The sequence below is a fragment of the Ruditapes philippinarum genome, unplaced genomic scaffold (genome assembly GCF_026571515.1).
Source record: "Ruditapes philippinarum isolate M1 unplaced genomic scaffold, ASM2657151v2 ctg4175_1_1_1_1, whole genome shotgun sequence".
In the NCBI taxonomy this organism is placed as follows: domain Eukaryota; kingdom Metazoa; phylum Mollusca; class Bivalvia; order Venerida; family Veneridae; genus Ruditapes; species Ruditapes philippinarum.
Genome location: NW_026853197.1, coordinates 89338 through 113992, shown reverse-complemented (window position 1 = coordinate 113992; position 24655 = coordinate 89338). Strand labels below are relative to the sequence as shown.

The window sequence follows — 24655 nt, the reverse complement described above, 5'->3', positions numbered from 1 at the left end:
AATCACATAACATTCACATGGGTATTAAGAGACATCAGTGTGAAATATGTGATAAAATGTTTTTGCAAAGCAGTGCTCTTAAACGCCATATGACCATTCACACTTGCGATAAAATGTCTAAGTGTGAAATATGTGACAAATCACATTCTCGAGGTGATTCCATTAAAAAGCATATGTTGAGTCACAATGGCCATTAAAGTTAAACTTCTAAGATATTTAAATATAGTAGATAAATTCAGTTATGTAACTAGTTGTGATTCCAGTGATAAATAAATAAATCAACGACGCTGGTTGGAGACGCATTCAATGACAAGAAACATTGGTTACAAATATTATTCATACATATATATTTATTTCCCTTATTTTTGTTTCTTTGATAACTATCATGAATCAATTGTATATATGTATTGTTTCTGTTGTGACTCTTTTGTTGTAAAGAAGTTTTTGTTTGTGTTCAGTTGCAGATGTTTTAGTTTGTAAAATTCTTAATACAGTTTCTGTTCTTTTTCATTTTGTTTTGTTACTGTCATAGACTTTACATTTAAAATGATACTTACAGACAATTCAAGATCGCGGGGTTATCTTTAACTGTTTAAAGAGTATATAAGGGAAATTGCTATTCTATATATGCAGTGACCTGAAATTACTAAACCACATTACGTATTCTTAACGTTCAGATATCAAATCCTATTCAAACTTAATGATGTTTAAATCACTAAGAATGCTTTTAATTCTACTAATATGTAAAACTATAACAAAAGCCATTCTTAAAAGATAATTTGGTCCATGTCTAATTGGGCAAATACGGAATTTCTGATCAGAAATATTTGGTACGAATAGAGCCACTGAAACTGAAATGATACAGTCAAACCTGCAGTAAAGACGACCTCCGAATAAAAATCACCCTGTACATAAATACCACTCTTCGATGAACCTTTGTTGATTAAAAAGAATATTTTTACCTCCAGATTAAGACCACTTACTTATTAAGGCCATGTTTAGTCTCTCCTTTGGTTGACCTTTATTCACAGGTTTGACTGTACATCAAACAAATTTTCAATGTACATTTAGTTTTACGTAAATCCATAATCTCATCTGCATTGTATGAGGAGCTTGGTATAATTCTTTTAAACGTATTTCGGAAATCACAATTTTGAATATTTGGTAAGTTTTATCATTTACCTTCCTGATACATTAAGTTTAGAAACAAATCAAAGCACCGAAAGCACTGAAGTATATATTGCTTGATAATATAATCCATTTTTGTTATCAAGGCCATGTTGATTTTAACCTACTGACCTAAAAAACAATAGGGGTCATCTTCTGACCAAGGTCAAGGTCCCTAACAAGTGACTCACACCAATGCTTTTTTTCTTCCAAAGTTATTAATGAGACAAGGAAGATGTGATGTTCCATCTGTGTATTGCTAGGCAGGCTGATAGATGAGTAATAATTAAAGAAATCATTTTAGCTCGACTAAACGAAGTATATAGAGAAAATATATGTACCTTATCATTAACCACATGTTATGTGACAAGGTTCATAACTCTAGCACCAATATTTTCAGATTTATCTCCCCTTGAACTTATAATTTTCCTTATAACACTGTTATTTACTGTTACTTCTTTATAAGTCCCCTACCGGTTTAACCGGAGGGGACTTCAGGTTTACCCTCCGTCCGTCTGCCTGTCTGTCTGTCCGTCTGTCTGTCAGTCCGTCCGTCCGTCCACAAAACTAGATCCCGCGATAACGCAAAAAGTACTGAAAATATTTTTTATGAAACTTGATATATGAATAGATGGCAGTATGGAAACTATGCACTTCTTGTTTTTTTCTTCCTATGTTGAAAATTCTGGTTGATATGGCAACAAATAGTCTGAAAATATGGCAAATTTAACACATAAACTGGATCCAGTGATAACTCAATAAGTATTGAAAATATTTTTTATGAAACTTGAAATATAGGTAGATGGCAGTCTGGAGATTTTGCTCATCTTTTTCCTTTCTTCCTATGTTAAAAATTCTGGTTGCTATGGCAACAAATATTCTGAATTTCAAGATTTCTTATTTAATTTTTTCAGCTTTTTCACTATAAGTTCTTTATTTCTTAAGATGTTTACTTCAAACTTTAAATATAAGTTTCTGGTCATCAACCACATCATATGTGACAAGGTTTACAACTCTAGCACAAAAATTATCAGTACTACCTCCCTTGAACTTAGAATTTTAATAAAAAAAAGTTGTCCTTTTTAAATAACTTCTTTATTTCCTAATGTATCTACTTCAAACTTCATATATATGTTTCTTATTATCATTCAACATTTTTGAGAAGATTAAATACTCTAGCAAGACTATTTCCAGAATTATGTCCCCCTTGAACTTAGATTTTTTGCGAGATATTTGTATTTTTCACTCCAACTTCTTTATTCTTAAAGGATTTACTTTTAAATCCCACATCGTAATAGTATGACAAGGTTGTATTAACATAATTTCCTTACAAGGCAGGGAAACTTAACACATTACTGTGATATAGACAAACTTAGAACTCAAAAGATTTAAGTTAATTCATGTCATTCATTCACTGGTAAAATTGAATGGCCAATGGCCCATCAGAATGTTGCTGGGGTACTAACCGGTAGGGGACTTAATGATTGCTTGCAATACTATGATAATTGCTTGTTTCTTAAGGTATCAACTTCATACTTCAAATATATTTATATAAAACTTCACATATGCATTTAGGGTCATAATTGTAGGTCACTGACCCAAGATCCATAATTCTATCTTGCGTTTGGGCTGATTTTTCTCCCTTTAGAAATTCATGGTAAAGTTTTGCTTGTAAGCTGTTATCTCCATAACTACTGAAGGGTTTGTACCTTTTTGGGACAATTTTATGCGTTAATAATAATAAAGCAATGATCTACTTGATAAAACATCTTAATAACAAGCCTTTGTACTTTTTCGGTCAATTTTATGTATTCATAGGTAAGCATTATTATACTCAATAAAATACCATTGTGACAACTTTTTCAAATAGTCGAGCCTTACTGTCCTCCGACAATTCTTGTTATCATTTTTGTTGTGTTGAAGATGTTGTAGTTTCTGTTCTTTTTTTACTCTCATATACTTAACATTTACAATGACATTAACAGACACTACAAGTTCGTGGGGTATATCATTAGAATATATAAGGGAAAACGTTATTTTATTTGCAGTGAACTGAAAATATCAAAACCACAATTAATGTATTCTTAACGTTCTCACGTTTAAATCGCCAAGAAAGATTTAATTTTAACTAAATAAGTATAATATATATGAAAGTATAACAAGAGCAACCTCCGAGCGGGATAACGCTCGACTTTCTATGTTTTACTTTTTTCTAAGAGGAAGCAAAGGGTTTAAACAAATCTATTAAAATAAAGTAAATGAAAAAAGTTTTTCTCTGCGTTGACCGGTATCATTCTCGCGCTGATACTATCTGGATATATGGTGTGGTTTCGAATGTCCAGAATTACTGTTATACATGGTATATGAAAATGAATGTTAACAAAACGAAGACCATGATTTGTTTAAAATGTCAGAAGCACTTTCGCGCATTTTTACATAAACATTATAAAATAGAGCTAGTTAAACATGTGCCGTTTCCGGTTTTTCAACTAACTAGATGAACACATTCTTTAAAGATTCATTTGTTTGAGGTTTTATCAGAAATATTTGGTATGGATAGAGCCAGTGATACTGAGAAGATACAGTCAAACCGGCAGTAAAGACAACTTCCGAAATAAATCATCCTGTACATAAAGACCACTCTTTTACACACCTTTGTTGATTGAATAGAATATTGTTACCTCAAGATAAAGACAACTTATCAATAAAAGTCAGGTTTAGTCTTAACATTGGCTGAGCTTTGTTCACAGGTGTGACTGTACATCTAACAAATGTTCAAGGTACATTCTAGGTTTACGTAATCCAGAAACTCATCGGCATTGTGTGGGAAGCTTGGTATAATTCTTTAAAATATTTTTCGGTAAATCACATTTTTGAATATCGAATGAAATTTATCATTAAGTGTCTTAATATATAACGCGGATACCAACATTATGTATAGAAACAAAAACTTGACTTTACATGTAAAACGTACTATTCATGGTTTTGTATACGTTTATACATGTCTAGTCAAGTTCTTACTTTTGAAAATGATGGATATGGTACGCAAAAATAAATAATCCTACGCTATACAATGCTTAAGTTTATTTTAACAGACTTATAATAAGCGGATAAGTATATAGATTGGATACAAGACAGAAAATATATTTATTACCCTTCCAGATTTTTTCCTACTTTTTGATTGGATATTGGTCATCCGAAAGAAATTGATATTACCGAGCCAGGCGGGTAATATATACACTAAATTTCCCCGTTGGGTACCCTACATTGTAAACAACATGCGCTGTAGCGATGCGCGTACGGGTTGATTTTACGCGATGTAAATTCCGATTTACAAGCACCTTTTCACTGTCAAATGATAAATATTTACCAAAATAGAGAAATGATACATATTCTCATCAGTATGACCTTGTGAAAGCTTGAAATTAATTCCAAAAAAGTGCGTTCAACAGACTACTCCTTTTCTCTTGTTTACATTCGTTAGTTTCGAAAGAAATACGTCATGTATTTATGTGACGTCATGTTTTGGAGAAGGGGTACCCTAAAAGGAATCTTATTTCGACGTTTCATTTGAAGTAGCAATGATTTATATTAAAATCGTCTTAACTCGGCAGGGGAAGGGTAATAAAATTATTATTTTGGTTTTGGAGTGATATAATTATGTGGATATATCCCTGTTTCTCGTATTCTCGGGGTTTCTCGTATTCTCGTGGAATAATTAAAACGGATGCAAGCGACGCTCGCGACTTCCGTCGATATCCGAAAACATGTCTATTTAGCAGAGCATTTTCCTCTCCATTAAAAAAATAAAAGAAATGCGACAAAAACAGAAAAAAAAACCAAAATAACTGTGGAAATCATCGTAAAATCCAGAGAATAAACATTAAATTTATCAATTCCCCCCCCCCAAAAAATCATCACTTTTCTAGATTTTTCCATGTTGCAGAAACCTGCAGCGGGTCTCTGACGCAAGACGCATCAAATGACGGTCTCACACTACTATTTATACAATACAGCTCAAAATATTTGTTCCACGAATAGATAGTATAAAAAAGATATGAACTCCAATTAGAAACCAATAATGAAACATTGTTTGTCCTAAACACATTTCATTTTTGACAACTGCAATGGAAAACAGTAGTAATTATTGTTTTATGCTCATATAACTAATAAGTAACTAATAAATAAACGTAAACTTAATATATATTAGAGAGATTATGTAAATTACAACACTAAATTGAGTTCAAACTATTTTTGGAACAATCAAAATCAGTTGGTACCAAAGAGGCGTCAATATGATCCTAAAAGTTTGATATGGCCTGCCAAGCTGCTATTAAAACACAATAAAATTACAGATTTAGGTCATTTAACACTTAATTAGGAGTTGCACTAATGATTTGAACTGGTATGTAGAATAAAATCATCATATAGCGACCAGCCTTAACAACCAATCAAATTCCACGAGAATACGAGAAAGCACCTGCTTCACATAGAGGGTGAAGGTCAGTATATACAAGCAGAAATATGTTTAGTTTTGCTTACAGTTACGATCTTTCTTTCTTTATATTTTGTTTATAAGGTATTTCTCTGTGTATCAGGCTAAAAATACTGTAACAAAATGTTTTTTAAATATTATGCAACCAAGTTTAGTCCTTATATATACATAACCCCCGAGAATACGAGAAACAGGATATAAGTTATAATAACCTGCCAAGATAAAATATCACCGAGCCTTACGGCTCGGGTGATATAAAATCTTGACAGGAAATATACATGATATATCCACATATATCACTCCAAAACCAAAATAACATATAATGTGACAAGTTGACAACACTATCAAAATTCCCAGTTTCTGCTCACAAACATTTGTATTGAAATTAGGAGAACACTCAAGCACTATGCCTTATAATTAGCAACGGCTATGTAAATAAATAAAAAGCGAGAAATGTTCAAATTTATTACATGTCCGTTAACCTACTCTACTGCCAATGCACTTGTACTTTCTAATGTCTGTTGATACAAGTAATTCACTTTCTAGACGGATAAGTCCAAACAAGCTGGCGACATTAAAGCTGAAGGAATCAAGATCATCCTGAACATAAAGACCACTCTTTCACATACCTATGTTGATTAAATATGCTAGTTTTACCTCCAGATAAAGATCACTTACATTATAAAGGTCATGTTCATTTTATAATTTGGTTGACCTTTGCTCACAAGTTTGACTGTACACCTAATACATTTTCGAGGTACAATTAAGTTTACGTTAAACCATAAACTCATCTGCACTCAGTGTCTATTCTATAAGGGGCGATGGGGGATTCATCCCTATTTTTGAGAACCCCCCCCCTCCTACTTTTCCAGAGGCAGAGGCAGAGAAAGAAGGGGAAAAATCAACAAATGTAAATTCTGACTTTTCGAAAAAAAAAAATCCCCCCTGTTTTTCAAATGCTAGAATAGACACTGTGCATTGTATGGGGTGCTAAGTTCTTTTGAATATATTTCAAAAATCACAATTTTGTTCACAGGTTTGACTGTACATCTAACAAATATTCAAGGTACAATTTAGTTTTCGTTAATCCATAAACTCATCTGCATTGTATGGGGAGCTTGGTATAATTATTTTTAGACATATTTCAAAAATCACAATTTTGAATATTGGAGAAAATTTATCATTAAGTGTCCTAAATATGACGGGGATACCAACATTAAGCATAGAAACAAAAACTGGACTTTACATGTTAAACTATGCATGGTTTCGTATACGTTTATACATGTCTAGTCGGGTTCATGATGGATAATTATTTGCAGTTATGGTACCTAGAAATAAATAACTCTCCGCTTTACAATGCTAATTAAAGTATATTTAATCACACTAATAAGCGGAATAATTATATTTATTGCATACAAGAGTCAAAATATATGTGACAACATAATCTAAATTCCTAGTTTCTGCTCACAAACGTTTTTTTTTTTAAATTAGAAGAACATTCAATAACTGTCCGTAAGTAACGTCAACGGAAGTAAATAAAAAACGACAAATGCTCCAACAATACCTGTCCGTTTACCAACTACAAGTATATTGCCAATGCAGGTGGACTTTCTAGTGCCTGCTGATACAATTAATTCAATTTCCAGACGGATACGTCCAAACAAGCTGGCGACATTAATGCTAAAGAAAAAACCAAACGTGAGAAAAATGTACAAAATGTATTAAGATTGTCAAAGCTACATGCCTCCAAATGATTCAAAATATCTTAAGAAAATCAAAATTGAGAAAAAATGTACTAAGATTGTAAGAAAAGTAAAAAGTATTTCAGATTTACATGATATGTTGCGATTAATGACTGATTTTGCAATGTTACTAACCACATTTCTTCTGCGTTACTAACGCTGTAAGGAATATTTTTGCATATGTTTATTTTGGCCTCCTTTTGGTATTTACTTGGATGATAATCTCCATTTGCACTTTAAAAATAAATATATATTTATAGATTATAGTAAAAGAATAGTCCGACTGTGCTGACAGTAATTTCCATCATTGTAGGCCTAACTCAATAAAAATGCTAATATAAAATATATCACGGTAATTTTCCATTATTGTCTAACTCATAGCCACGAGACCATGTTTTCTCATATAAAGCTTTGTTACTGTCCCAATGAAAACAATGATACTTAGATCTATGTTTAACTCACATACTATTTGAAACGTATATTATCTATATATGTCATGTTATTACCGTTCTAAAACTAACTGGAAAATAAAAGTGATTGTTGTTGTTATTATTATTGCAATGCGTCAATTATTTACATTGGCCATTCCACCTTTTTTAAAAACAAGAACATTCGTTTTATTAACTATCATTTTTTTGTAAAAACAACTCAATATCATTTACAAATAATGAGAAAAGTATCGGAGAAATTATCTCCCCTTGCAGTAATCCAACATCACATTTGAAAAAGCAGACAATGAATCCATATTACGTACACATAATGTAACATCTTCATACAGAGACCTTATTACACAAAATAAGCGTCCATTTACACCATGTTTTATCAGTTTTACCCATAAAGCATTTCTGTAACTAGAATCAAAGCATTTCATAAGATCAACAAAACAGCAATATTATTTCTTTTTTTTTGTTTTAATTGTCGTTCTATAAAAACATGAAGGAGAAATATAGCGTCTACTGTGCTATAGTAACATTTAAAACCAAATTGTGCATCAGTGAGTATATCATTAGTATCAGCCCACTTTTTTAAACGCTCGTTAATAACAACAGTAAATAATTTTGCAAAACAGCTGATTAGTGTTATACCTCTATAATTAGTAGGTTCACTAGAATCGCCTTTTTTAAAAACAGGTATAACAACTCCCTGTGACCATGATTTGGGAAAACAACCCATTTAAAATATGTTGAACAATATTTCTAAAAGTTTGTCTAAAATATCTATACCTTCGTTATATTTTACTATAAAAAATTCGTTTTCGAAATGTTCATGAAAATTAGCATGACATCTGGAGGCATGTTGCTTTAAAACAATTAAGATCATCAGTTAAATGTGTAATTGTTAATTACATACAATTATCATATTGATCATTATCTTATATGCTATCTCTTAGGGTGTGTATGAAAAAATATATATAGAACTCAATTATCAGTTAATTATATACATGTGTCTGATAACTTCCGGGTGTCAAATATTCTTTTGATTATGTGTTATCCATTTAGAGAATCTACTCGTATGCTACAAAAGCACAATTTCAATACTTTAACCGGAAACAATTTCATTTAAAGCAGATAATTACAAGTCTGTTATTGTATAAAAAGACAGCCTTATCCAGTGGAAATATGACATGATACAAACGTACTTGATGTAAGATATACAAAGCTACATCATTGAGGAGTCTAGCTTGAATATTTGCGCTAAAATATGTAATGAAAATAAATAAAATGATCTATCTTACAACTGCAAATGTTCAGATGAAAACAGAATATTAGGTAAGTTTTCTTAAGATTTACGTGTTTAGAATCGATCAGTTACGGTTTTATTTATTAGCTCATATTTGATTCTTATTAATTGAATATTTGCTGATTTCTTTAAGGATATCTATCTATCTACATATTGGCAACTTTATCCAATTACCTGAAAAGTGTAAAGCATAATTTGTAAGAGAATTGTGCTATGAAATATTATTGAATTTGTTATGATTTTCGACTTTCGAAAGTTTGCAATAAAGATTAAATGTATTAATTGTTTAGTGCAGTATGATACTTACGAACTTGTTTACAGAGTAACTCCCCTTTGATTACCTTGCTCCAGTAAAATGAAAGTGCTGCAGCACTGAATGCGACGGACATGCAACCGGAGAGACATTAGGCTTTTTTTTTTAGAAAAAAAAAAAAAAAAAAAAATAAAACACAAAATATATAACAGAGAAAATTTGTTCCATACAAGTTCGAGATTTTTAGAGCTATATATTTTGTGTCCCAATCTGATATAATTCAGACTTTTTACTTTCAAGCATTTAAATACAGAATGAAATTTATGCCTAAAAACTCTGGTCAAACTTGCAAATCAGTGTTCTTATCGATTTATTCCAAGAAATGATATGTAAATAGAAAAAAAACTGTCAACGAAATATTTCTAAAATAAAACCATGCAAATAATCTTCAAGCATAATATATTATACATGTGAGAATGTTATTTAGAATTGCTTTGTGTTATAACATAGTGGACATAAAGACAATAAAATATAAGTCATTTGTATTTTTATTTCTCTTGGATATGTCTCATTAAAAATATTTTTGGTTAAAATCATCAGCAATTAATAGTGTATTTTTTAAGATTTTTTTTATTTACAAGGGCCAGCTAGAGCACATCGTTTTTATTTTAATTTAAATGTCACTTAAGCACTACGGTGTTTAGTTGTTTTTTCATGTTCACACTAAATTCCATTTTCAACTTGTTTGCAGCCGCCTCCGTGGTCGAGGGGTTAGAGTCGATGACTTCTAATCAAGTTACCTCTCTGGCGTGGGTTCGATCCCCGGGAGATGCTTTGGTAGTTTAGCGCGGAGGAAGGTAGTCTAGTACTGGTGTAACTCTCCAGGAACGATGGTTAGGAAACTACCCGCCTATATGACTGAAATACTGTTGGAAAAAGGCGTAAAATGAAACAAACAAGCAAACAATCAACTTGTTTGCTTCTTGCTTCTTACGATTGTATAGAATTTTTAAAAAAAGTATTGCATGGCATGTAAACAAAGTAAGTATCCGCTGGTTTATTACATGCACTAATCGCCTGTCCGAAAATCAGCACAGGTGCAGCAGAATCTATTTTTAGAATAGCGAAGGTTAACTCATATCGTGACCTAGAAAAATATGTAAACAAACCACAAGAATCGGAAGTAGAACTGATATTATAACTTCCTTCAATAAAGATTACAATGAAAGACTACATGGTGGTAAAGTGTTGAAAAACCCTCTTGTTACATGCATTTTCAAAAATAGATATTTATACTAACCATTGTACTGTATCTAATTTATTAATAACTGCTGAATATTCAGCTAAACCCGCGGTATGAGTCACGAAATTAGTTCTTCTTTTATTAATGCGCGAGTTATTCTAGAGTCACGAAAAACTTTTGATTTGTTAATAATAATGTTTCGTATAATGTAGAAATATTTATTTCCTACTAATAATTTCTTGGAACTCAGAGCTTACACCTTTATTATAGTATAATTTGCTGTCCTACTTTTTCGACAGCGGTAAATGGTTTCGGCAGTAATTTGCATATTGCGCAATAATACTACGGGACTACAACGTTTTTATCAATCATTTACGTTTATATTTTAACTTGGATAACTAATATTGAAATCGAAAAGGCTAAATATGGAAGATTTTAAGATATCCCGACAAAGTATCGGAGTTTTTAAGGATAAAATTCATGTACTATTTCTTGGGCTGTTAATTGGTTGAGGACACTTTTCGCGATTGTAGCAGACGAAATCCCATGTGTAGATGTCTTAGCTCTGAACGCGCCTGAGGGCGCGTCCGTCGCAAAAAGCGAGGAGTGTAATTTGTATTTGATGTGAGAATTATACATACGACGTTTGTTACATTGTACAACTATTAATGTTTTTTTTTTTTAAACGGAGAAAAAAAGTCAGAGAAACTAACTGAAATATATTTCACAAATTTTGATAGATCAAACAATAAGGGTACTGTACTTAAGATGTTGATCCATTTTTAGTATTTTTGTTTTCGTTTCGTTAAAGCATTAATTTTAAATGGAATTTTAAACAATAGATTATATAAAAATATCTCACAGTATTTTTGTTACAAAATAATCACGTGTATTTTTGTATTTAATAATGTAAATATGTATAATTATATTATGATGCCTGCCATAATCTATGTTTAAACCATGACTTACATTTACTATGTTTAATTATTTTATAACAGTTAATGATTGTGATTGCATATACACTATATTTATATGTATTTTTTCTATTGTGTTAAAAATATATGAAAATGGGAAATAAAATGTAATAATAATAAATAACACGGTAGGGAATCACGTGACTTTTACGGTTACGCGTACAGACAATATGGCGGCCTAAAAACCTCGCTTCACATGTGTTTTTCAGGTAATTCTTTATTATATCCCTTTTACTTACATACGAGACCTGTTGCAGCCTACGCGGAATAAAGAATTGTTGCCGCCTATACCTTAGTTTCCACCCCTGTGCTCATAGCTTTCACAAACACTCAAATATTCAAAAGAAATTTTCAATGTGAACAATTATATTTCGGGTAACATTCACGCAAAATTTGTATTTTTTATGAATTTGATTAAACTACGTCGAGTTAGCAATGAGAAAATGTTCATATAATTTCTTTATTTGAAAATGTAAATATTAGGCATGTTAAATGTTGACTGGTCATTTTCTATTCCAATTAATGAGAGAAAAATGATTTGGGTAACTCCCACGCATACTTTTATTGTTGATAACTCCCACGCAATATTTTATGGGTAAGCAATATCTATGCAGGTTATAGCCTAGATATTGATTGGACAAAATCATGATTGATGCATTTAGCCTTAAACGTTCAAAGAATTTTGAATAATATTAAAAATACCGCCAAAAGGTCATGGATAGAATGAAGCCTCTATGGATAGCAGAATACATACTCACGTAAATATATTAAATGAAGTTTTGATATAGATGAATTTATCGCAGAAATTAAAATACAAGTCTCAAATATAAGAAGGAGGTCGATTTCAGTTTAAGCACAATTACAGTTGTCAATTTTCATAGTTTGCAGATATGGACGGTTCCAGCTCGGATATTGTTTACATGTGGATAATGTTGGACAACATTTGTCTTAATGACCACATAAACTGGCTACTGGGCACAGGACCTTGTAAATGTTGTGGCAAGTCGAAACGTGACAGGTATGGCATTTTATGTTATTCGTTATATTAAGATTTTAAAGACATTCAAGTCATTAAATATCACTTAGTCTTTTATGTAACCAACTTTTTTTCAAATTAGTATCTGTATTTAACATTATTATGTTGTGTTTTTTTTAATCTAAAGCATAAAAAAATAAAACCTAAAGAATATTAGAATGGGTCTTTTATTTTACAAACTAGGTAATAAAATATAGAGGACTTATGTTTGAATGTCACCTAAATATCAACAGTAAAACCCGTAACGTTTCCGATTTGCTGGGCTATAAAATGTTTTACCACAACATTATAAGGTCCTGTGCCGAGTGGACTGTTTATGTGAACATTAATTGAGACCTATCCGTAAATGAAATATTTTCCACATTTGTCACAAACAATAACCGAGCTGGAACCTTCAATATCTGCAAACTATAAAAATGACAACTGTAATTTTACTTATAAAAACAGAAATACAAAACCTCCTTCTAATATTTTAGACTTTTGTATCAAAACGCGACCTAATTGAATGATTTGGGTTTGGTAGGCCTTACGCGAAGTTATTGGTGTCCTTGGCAATTTATGATTTTACAAGCCATGCCTTTTTGAAATTTATTTTTCATATTATTGTAACCTATAAGTAGATGAAGTGTTGTTCGCCCCATATAATTTACGTCCCAAGACGATTCGTCAATTTAGCTGTATTCATTTTATATCTTAGTGATAGTAAAATTAAATGTGAATAAGTTTGAAAAATACATTAAATCCATTGCATTATCAAAACAAATATTGATTAAACTGTTTGAGGTTAAATAATAAAGATGAGTGTTAAATTTTAAGTTTAATTGCCATGAATTTATAGGGAATAATAAGTCTATTTTATATTCTAGATCCTGGTCCTGGCTGAAATTAAGAGTATTACAGCTGTAGCTTCTATACCATAAATTTAACATGGAAAGGACTGTTCTTGTGAAAATGCTGACGTAACTGATGGGAGCAGTTTTTCTTACCAATCATAGGTCAGACTTAAATAGCTTCTTTTTAAAAAGTTTTTGTTGTTTTTTGTACATAATTTACTGTCAATATGAAACTTCAGCTGTATCTTAATTTCTATGCTTTTTTATTACGAAAAGATAAGCATTTTAAGATAAAACAAATCACTAAGTTGATTAATTATATATAATTTGAGATTGACCAAGTCAACTAGTAGTCAACTAGTAACTTCTTATTTTATTTGCAGAAGCAGTAGAAGTATTCAAACACCATCATGAAACACTTGAGACATACCCAGAGAGCTCTAGAAGAAGTACTAGTGGTAGATTGGAACAGATTGTAGCTTAATTGTTAAACTAAAAGGACTTCTTAAATCGTTTGAATTTAAGCTACACTTGAACTGTAGTAAACTGTTTTGAAATAAAATAGCTGAAGTATTTAAAAGTGTCTTGATTTTTTTGTTCAACTCTGTTACAGTACTTTGCTTTATATTAGAATTAAAGTATGTTGAAATGACATTGAAACTTCAACGTTGTGCCAACGTTGAACTTCAACGTTTTTTTAAACTTTCAAATTCGAACATAAATCTAACGTTATTTCAACGTTGAAATCTGACCATACTTCAACGTTGTTCACCGTTGATGTGTCTGCTGGGATACTTTTATCAAGAACCTATTGGCGGTATTTTTAATATTATTCAAAATTCTATGAAAGTTTGATGCTAAATGCATCAATCATGATTTTTTTCAATCAATATCTAGGCTATAACCTGCATAGATATTGCCTGCACATAAAATATTGCGTGGGAGTTATCAACAATAAAAGTATGCGTGGGAGTTACCCAAATCATTTTTCTCTCGTGTAATGGAATAGAAAATGACCTGTCAATATTTAACATGCCTAATATTTACATTTTCAAATAAAGAAATTATATGAACATTTTCTCTTTGCTAACTGACGTAGTTTAATCAAATTCATAAAAAATACAAATTTTGCGTGAATGTTACCCGAAATATAATTGTTCACATTGAAAATTTCTGTTGAATGTTTGAGTGTTTGTAAAAGCTATGAGCACAGGGGTGGAAACTAAGGTATAGGCGGCAACAATTCTTTATTCCGCGTAGGCTGCAACAGGTCTCGTATGTAAGTAAAAGGGATATAATAAAGAATAACCTGAAAAACACATGTGAAGCGAGGTTTTTAGGCCGCCATATTGTCTGTACGCGTAACCGTAAAAGTCACGTGATTCCCTACCGTGAATAAGAACTTTTCTAAAAGTGATCAGTTACACATTTTGTACATGTATTTGAAATTAGATTAATGTTTTTCTTTCTTAATACAGGAAATTGATCGTAATGCAGAAATGTGTAGGGAGTGCAAGAAAGCGGGTAAGGAAATAGTATATTGAAACAGAAATGATGAGCATAATCGGAGAGGAGAACTGTAGATGTAAAATTTGTGATAAGCTTTTCTCTAACGACAGTCAACTTAAAACACACATGGCGATTCACACCAGTGAGAAACATTTTAGATGTGATACATGTGATAAAACATTTCCTTACCTTAGTGAACTGAAAAGACATATCCGCATGCACACTGCTGAGAAGGATTATAAATGTATTAATTGTGACAAAACATTTCTTAGTCCGTCTTATCTTCAAAGGCACATGTCAATTCACAATGGTGTAAAGAACTTTGCATGCGAAATATGTGATAAATCTTTTAGTATCAAAAGTAATCTAAAAAGGCATATGCTGATAATTCACAGTGGCGAGAAAAAACATAAATGTGAAATTTGTGATAAAGCATTTGCCCATAGAGACTACCTTACAGTGCATTTGATAATCCACACAGGTGAGAAGAAATACAAATGTGAAATTTGTTCTAAATTATTTACCCAACGAGGTCAACTCAAGGCACATATTCCAACACATGCCGGTCAGAAGATTCATAAATGTGAAATTTGTTTTAGAACATTCCCATATGCAAGCAGACTGCAAAAACATATAAGCACTGCAAATCACACTGGTGACAAAAAGTTTACATGTGGAATTTGTGAAAAATCATTTCTTCTGAAACACCACCTTAGTACCCATTTACGAATACACACAGGCGAGAAGAATTTCACTTGTGGAGTTTGTGATAAGTCATTCCGATTTAAAAGTAATCTTAAAAGTCATTTGAAAATTCACACTGGCAAAAAGAACAATGTATGTGGGGTTTGTCAAAAAACCTTTTACGAAATTGGTGATCTCAGAAAACATATTGAGATTCACATTGGAACTAAGCAATATAAATGTGATCTTTGTGGTAAATCATTTGCTCAGAATTCTGGACTTCGCAAGCACATGACCATTCACATGGGTATCAAGAGACATAAATGTGAAATATGTGATAAAATGTTTTTGGAGAGCAGTAAACTTAAAAGACATATGACCATTCACACTGGTGATAAAATGTCTAAGTGTGAAATATGTGATAAATCATATTCTCGAAGTGATTCCCTTAAAAGGCATATGCTGAGTCACACTGGTCATTGAAGTTATACTTATCATATATAGTAATAAAGTAGATTAACTCAGTGATGTAAATGATCAACGACACTGATTGGAGTCGCATTCAATGACAATTTACATTGGTTACAAGAATTACTCGTAAGTAGTCCTGTACCGGTATTTATATTCTGGCATAATCTGATATACTTTTTTCTCTCATTTTTTTCTTTTATTATTATCATGAATCATTTGTATATATGTATTGTTTATGTTGTGTCTCTGTTGTTGTCATGAAGCTATTGATTTGTAAACAAAATGTGTGGCAAATGTTGCGTTTGTAAAAATCTTTATACTGTTTCTGTTCTATTTTATTTTGTGTTTTTACTGTCATAGACTTTACATTAAAAATGACATTTACAGACAATACAGGTTTGGTGGGGATAAACATTAGAATATTTAAAAGAAAACGTTATTTTATATGCAGTAAACTGAAAATACCAAAACCACAATTATGTACTCTTTCACATACCTATGTTGATTAAATATGCTAGTTTTACTTCCAGATAAAGATCACTTACATATAAAGGTCATACTTATTTTATAATTTGGTTGACCTTTGTTCACAGGTTTGACTGTACATCTAACAAATTTTCAAGGTACAATTAAGTTTACGTTTATCCATAAACTCATCTGCATTGTATGGAGAGCTTGGTACAATTTTTCTTAGACATATTTCAAAAATCACAATTTTCAATACTGAATAAAATTTATCATTTAGTGTCCTAAAATATGACGGGGATACCAACATTAAGTATAGAAACAAAAACTGGACTTTACATGTTAAACTATGCATGGTTCCGTATACGCGTTTATACATGTCTAGTCGGGTTCATGATGGATAATTATTTGCAGTTATGGTACGCAGAAATAAATAACTCTCCGCTTTTCAATGCTAAATTTTATTTAATCACACTAATAAACGGAATAAGTAAATTTATTGCATACAAGAGGGAAAATATATGTGACAACATAATCTAAATTGCTAGTTTCTGCTCACAAACATTTTTTTTTAAATTAGAAGAACACTCAATAACTATCCGTAAGCAATGGCAATGTAAGTAAATAAAAAGCGACAAATGCTCCAATAATACCTGTCCGTTTACCAACTACATGTATATTGCCAATGCACGTGGACTTTCTAATGCCTGCTGGTACAATTAATTCAATTTCCAGACGGATACGTCCAAACAAGCTGGCGACATTAAGGCTGAAAAAAAAAACCAAACGTGAGAAAAATGTACATAATGTATTAAGATTGTCAAAGCTACATGCCTCCAAATGAGCCAAAATATTTTAAGAAAATCAAAATTGAGAAAAATGTACTAAGATTGTAAGAAAAGTAAAAAGTATTTCAGATTTAAATTAATAAGTTACATGATATGTGCGATTAATGACTGATTTTGCAATGTTACTAACCATATTTCTTCTGCGTTACTAACGCTGTAAGGAATATTTTTGCATATGTTTATTTTGACCTCATTTTGGTATTTACTTGGATGATAATCTCCATTTGCACTTTAAAAATAAACATATATTTATAGATTATAGTAAAAAAATATTCCGACTGTGCTGACAGTAATTTCCATCATTGCCTAATTCAATAAAAGTGCTAATATAAAATATATCACGGTAATTTTCCATTATTGTCTATCTCATAGCAACGAGACCATCTTTTCTCAAATGAATCTTTGTTACTGTCCCAATGAAAACAATGATACTTAGATCTATGTTTAACCCACATATTATTTGAAACGTATATTGTCTATTTGCCATGTTGTTACCGTTCTAAAACTAACTGGAAAATAAAAGTGATTGTTGTTGTTATTATTATTGCAATGCGTCAATTATTTTCTTTATTCACTTCACAAAACTTCATGTTCAATGTGGAATTAAAGACTTTCGCATTAAGGGCTAATTTTGCATATTTTAACATCATATTTTAACATCGTTCTGTTAATTGAGGTAGATTTTTAATGCCGTTTGTAATGTGTAAATTATTTTTTTGTGCACTTCGTTATATTTTACTATAAAATATTCGTTTTCAAAATTTTCATGAAAATTAGCATGACATCTGGAGGCATGTTGCTTTAAAACAATTAAGATCATCAGTTAAATGTGTAATTGTTAATTACATACAATTATCATATTGATCATTATCTTATATGCTATCTCTTAGGGTGTGTATGAAAAAAAAATTATAGAAATCTAATTATCAGCTATAATTATACATGTATCTGATAACTTCCGGGTGTCAAATATTCTTTTAATTAAGTGTTATCCATTTAGAGAATCTACTCGTATGTTACAAAAGCACAATTTCAATACTTTAACCGGAAACAATTTCATTTAAATCAGATAATTACAAGTCTGTTATTGTATAAAAAGTCAGCCTTATGCAGTGGAAATATCACATGATACAAACGTACTTGATGTAAGATATACAAAGCTGCATCATGGCGAGTCTTGAATATTTGCGCTAAAATATGTAATGAAAATAAATAAAAAGAGCTATTTTACAACTGCAATATTCAGATGAAAACAGAATATTAGGTAAGTTTTCTTAAGATTTACGTGTTTAGAATCGATCAGTTACGGTTTTATTTATTAGCTCATATTTGATTATTATTAATTGAATATTTGCTGATTTTCTTTAAGGATTTATATCTATCTACAGATTGGCAACTTTATCCAATTACTTGAAAAGTGTAAAACATAATTTGTAAGAGAATTGTGCTATGAAATATTATTAAATTTGTTATGATTTTCGACTTTCGAAAGTTTGCAATAAAGATTTAAAGTAATTAATTGTTTAGTGCAGTATGATACTTACGAACTTGTTTACAGAGTAACTCCCCTTTGATTTACTTGCACCAGTAAAAAAAACACGGGAGTGTAATTTGTATTTGATGTGAGAATTATACATATGACGTTTGTTACATTTACAACTATTGATGTTTTTTTAAAAAAAGTCAGAGAAACTAACTGAAATATATTTGATCAAACAATAAGGGTACTAAAGATGTTAATCCATTTTTAGTTTTTTTGTTTGTTTTTGTTTCGTTAAAGCATTAATTTTAAATGGAATTCTAAACAATAAATTATATAAAAAAATATGTCACAGTATTTTTGTTACAAAATAGTCACGTGTATTTTTGTATTTAATAATGTAAATATGTATAAATATATTATGATGCCTGTCATAAATGTATGTGCTTAATCTATGTTTAAACCATGACTTATATTTACTATGTTAAATTATTTTATATTATTTAATGATTGTGATTGCATATACACTATATTTATATGTATTTTATCTATTATGTTAAAAATATATGAAAATGGGAAATAAAATGTAATAATAATAAATAAGAACTATTCTAAAAGTGATCAGTTACACATTTTGTATTTGAAATTAGGTTAATGTTTTTTCTTTCTTAATACAGGAAATTGATCGTAAAGCAGAAATGTGTAGGGAGTGCAAGAAAGCGGGTAAGGAAATTTAGTATATTGAAACAGAAAATTCAAATGATGAGCATTACCGGAGAAGAGAACTGTAGAATCTGATGTGCAATTTGTGATAAGCTTTTCTCTATAATGACAGTTAACTTAAAACACACATGGTGATTCACACCAGTGAGAAACATTTTAGATGTGATACATGTGATGAATCATATTCTTACCTTAGTGAACTGAAAAAACATATCCGCATTCACACTGGTGAGAAGGATTATAAATGTGATAACTGTGACAAAATTAACATTTCTAAGTCCGTCTCATCTTCAAATGCACATGGCAATTCACACTGGTGTAAAGAATTTTGCATGCGAAATATGTTATAAATCATTTAATTTCAAATGTAACCTTCAAAGGCATATGGCAATTCACAGTGGAGAGAAAAACTATAAATGTGAAATTTGTGAGAAAGCATTTTCCCAAAGAAGCAACCTTACAGCACATTTGATAATCCACACTGGTGAGAAGAAATACAAATGTGAAATCTGTTCTAAAGTGTTTACCCAACGAGGTCAACTCAAGGCACATGTTCCAGTTCATGACGGTCAGATGATCCATAGGTGTGAAATTTGTTTTAGAACATTTCTCTATGCAAGCAAGCTGAAAAAACATATGAGCACAGCAAATCACACTGGTGAGAAAAAGTTTACATGTGGAATTTGTGAAAAATCATTTCTTCTGAAACACCACCTTAGTACCCATTTACGAATACACACAGACGAGAAGAATTTCACATGTGGAGTTTGTGATAAGTCATTCCGATTTAAAAGTAATCTTAAAAGTCATTTGAAAATTCACACTGGCAGAAAGAACAATGTATGTGGGGTTTGTCAAAAAGCCTTTTATGGAATTTGTGATCTCAGAAAACATATGGAGATTCACATTGGAACTAAGCAATATAAATGTGATCTATGTGGTAAATCATTTGCTCAGAATTCTGGACTTAGCATGCACATGACCATTCACATGGGTATCAAGAGATATAAATGTGAAATATGTGAAAAAATGTTTTTGCAAAGCAGTGCTTTTAAAAGACATATGGCCATTCACACTGGCGATAATAGGTATATGTGTGAAATATGTGACAAATCATATTCTCGAAGTGATTCCCTTAAAACGCATATGCTGAGTCACACTGGTCATTGAAATTATACTTCTCAAATATGGTAATATAGTAGATAAACTTAGAGATGTAACCTATAATTGTAATTCCAGTGATAAATAAATAATCAACGACACTGATTGCAGTCGCATTTAATGACAATATACATTGGTTACTCGTAAGTAGTCCTGTACCGGTTTTTGTATTTTGTGATCGCAAATCAGATAATACATAGCTAACATCCACGGTCTAACACAAAATTTCCTAACAGTCCTAACAACGCAAATTAGTTCTCACTCAAAACTGCTTAAAAACCAGCAATTTAAAAGAAAGAACAATTTTTTATTACATGTGTCAAACAAATTAATACACCTTCAAACTTTTAAAGTAGCGTTGGCTTATAGAGTTGTCAATAAATGCAAACTCACAAATTAAGCGGATGAATATGTTTTTAATCAATGAAAATGCTATTTTAGCGATGTCGATTAGATTCTACCGAATACTACACAAATAAATCTGACTGCCGAGTAGTTGAATATATAGTTTCTACATAGTGGACTGTTTGGGCGAGAAGATTTTTGCTAAATTATTTACTTCAATTTTAAACAACAGGTTTACCCTGAACAAAATACCTCGAAAATACCCTAACCCGAAATGCAATGGAAATTCTAAATTTAGAATGACTTGATTTTATTCAGTAGATGATTATACAACTTCTCTGTAGCGCAGTGGTAACGCGCTCGTTTAGAGTGTGAGAGGTCCGGAGTTCGAATTCCAGTCGAGTCAACATTTTTTTATTTCTTTTTTTTTTTGTGTGTCTTTGTTAAGGAAATAGACACGATATGCAAGGATAAAGTGTGGCTATCATAAAAAATGAACATAAATTATTTTTGATGCAACTCTAGTTATGCAAAATTCCGTATGTGCCCTGCAAGATGACTTATAGTACATAAAAATAAACTTATACAGGCAAACATACAGATATACAGTACGATTTAGATTCCAGGGATCAGAAAATACCACAGAGCTTGCAGCCCTTTGATTATATACTGGCATAATCAGATATACTTTTTTTCTCTCATTTTTTTCTTTTATTATTATCATGAATCATATTTATTGTTTATGTTGTGTCTCTGTTGTTGTCATGAAGCTATTGTTTTGTAAATAAAATGTGTGGCAAATGTTGTCGTTTGTAAAAATCGTAATACTGTTTCTGTTCTATTTTATTTTGTGTTGTCATAGACTTTAGATTAAAAATGACTTTTACAGACAATACAGGTTTGGTCGGGATAGTCATCAGAATATATAAAAGAAAACGTTATTTTATATGCAGTGAACTGAAAATACCAAAACCACAATTATGTATTCTTAACATTCTGATATCAAATCCTAGTCAGACGTATTGATGTATAAATCACGAAGAAACTTTTAGCTTTAACTAAATAAGTATTATATTTATGAAATTATTACAAGAGCAACCTCCGAGCGGGATAACGCTCGACTTTCTATGTTTTACGTTTTCTAAGAGGAAGCAAAGGATTTAAACAAATCTATTAAAATAAAATAAATGAAAACTAGAAATGTGTCATCATGCCACGGATGCCCCCGCATGCAGCCAAAATTTCAGATGGTGCATTAATTTAATAAAACTTTTCAATGTTAACACAAACCATTTTCATACAATGTTCAAGGCACTGAAATTATTCAGTCTTTACCTTTTAAAGTTTTCAAAGTAAAAGTGGCATAACTCTGCCAAAAATCATCTAACCATGACCAAATTCAAACTTGACCTGTATTTTTTCATGACATATCCATATGTCAAGTTTGAGTTGAATGTGTTGTACCTTTGGGGAGATAATGAACGGAAACTGAAAATTTCATATTGTTTTCAAAGTAAAAGGGGCATAACTCTGCCAAAAATCTTCGAACCATGACCAAATTCGAACTTGACCTGTATTTTTTCATGACATATCCATATGTCAAGTTTGAGTTGAATGTGTTGTACCGTTGGGGAGATAATGAGCGGAAACTGAAAATTCATATTATTTTCAAAGTAAAAGGGGCATAACTCTGCCAAAAATCATCGAACCATGACCAAATTCGAACTTGACCTGTATTTTTTCATGACATATCCATATGTCAAATTTGAGTTGAATGTGTGCAACCGTTCTTAAGATAATGAACGGAAACTGATGGTGACGGAATGACAGAATGACGGAAGGATGGAAGGACGGAATGACGGATCAGGGTAACACTATATGCAACGGCCATTACATGGCGGGAGCATAAAAAGTTTTTCTCTGCGTTGACCGGTCTCATTCTCGTGCTGATATTATCTAAATATGTGGTGTGGTTTCAAATGTCTAGAGTTACTGTTATACATAGTATATGAAAATAAATGTTAACAAAACGAAGGCCATGATTTGTTTAAAATGTCACAAGCTTTTTCGTTGATTTCAACAAATGCGATTGAAAAATAGAACCAGTTAATCTTCTTTAAGAATGGTAACACATGCAGAATCATATTTTCGACCATGTGCCGTTTCCGGTTTTTCAACAAACTAGATGTTAATTCTTAAAAAATTCATTTGTTTGAGGTGAATATGGAAATATTTGGTATGGATAGAGCCAGTGATACTGAAAAGATACAGTCAAACCTTCTGTAAAGACCATTTTCGAAAAAAATCATCCTGTACATAAAGACAACTCTTTCACATACCTTTGTTGATTAAATAGAATACTGTTACCTCAAGATAAAGACAACTTATCTATAAAAGCCATGTTCAGTCTTTACATTGTCTGAGCTTTGTTCACAGGTTTGACTGTACATCTAATAAATGTTCAAAGTACATTCTAGGTTTACGTAGTCCAGAAAGTCATCGGCATTGTGTGGGAAACTAGGTATAATTCTTTACAATATTTTTCGGTAAATCACATTTTTGAATATCGGATAAAATTTATCATTAAGTGTCCTAATATATAAAGCTGATACTAACATTATGTATAGAAACAAAAACTTGACTTTATAGTAAAACGTACTATTCATGGTTTTGTATACATTTATACATGTCTAGTCAAGTTTTTACTTTTGGAAATGATGGATGTGGTACTCAAAAATAAACAATTCTACGCTATACAATGCTTATGTTTATTTCAACAGACTTATAAGCGGATAAGTATATAGATTGGATACAAGACAGAAAATATATTTATTACCCTTCCAGATTTTTTCCCCCTTTTTGATTGGATATTTGTCATCCGCAAAAAATTGATATTACCGAGCCAGACGGGTAATATACACACTAAATTTCCCCGTTGGGGAATGGCGATTCACACCAGTGAGAAACATTTTAGATGTGATACATGTGATAAATCATTTCCTTACCTTAGTGAACTGAAAAAACATATCCGCATTCACACTGGTGAGAAGGATTATAAATGTGATAACTGTGACAAAGCATTTCTAAGTCCGTCTCATCTTCAAAGGCACATGGCAATTCACACTGGTGTAAAGAACTTTGCATGCGAAATATGTTATAAATCATTTAATTTCAAAGGTAACCTTCAAAGGCATATGGCAATTCACAGTGGAGAGAAAAATCATAAATGTGAAATTTGTGAGAAAGCATTTACCCAAAGAAGCAACCTTACAGCACATTTGATAATCCACACTGGTGAGAAGAAATACAAATGTGAAATCTGGTCTAAAGTTTTTACCCAACGAGGTCAACTAAAGGCACATGTTCCAATTCATGACGGTCAGAAGATTCATAGATGTGAAATTTGTTTTAGGACATTTCTCTATGCAAGCAAGCTGAAAAAAAACATATGAGCACAGCAAATCACACTGGTGAGAAAAAGTTTAC

General features: G+C 31.3%; 2 protein-coding genes across 2 annotated transcripts; both read left to right on the top strand.

The window, feature by feature from the left end:
- The first annotated feature begins 1 nt into the window (after position 1).
- LOC132736056 (zinc finger protein 99-like) lies at positions 2-24655 on the top strand. The gene is made up of 6 exons (XM_060723101.1): positions 2-189; positions 12503-12632; positions 14962-15007; positions 19618-19663; positions 19872-20825; positions 24104-24655. Exons 1-6 carry the CDS (start codon positions 18-20, stop codon positions 24619-24621), a joined length of 1866 nt encoding a protein of 621 aa, XP_060579084.1. The 5' UTR covers positions 2-17; the 3' UTR covers positions 24622-24655.
- Positions 11234-16209, top strand: LOC132736061 (zinc finger protein 600-like). Its single transcript, XM_060723107.1, has 2 exons — positions 11234-11264; positions 14962-16209. The coding sequence occupies exon 2, from the start codon at positions 15035-15037 to the stop codon at positions 16157-16159; it is 1125 nt and encodes a 374-aa protein (XP_060579090.1). The 5' UTR covers positions 11234-11264; positions 14962-15034; the 3' UTR covers positions 16160-16209.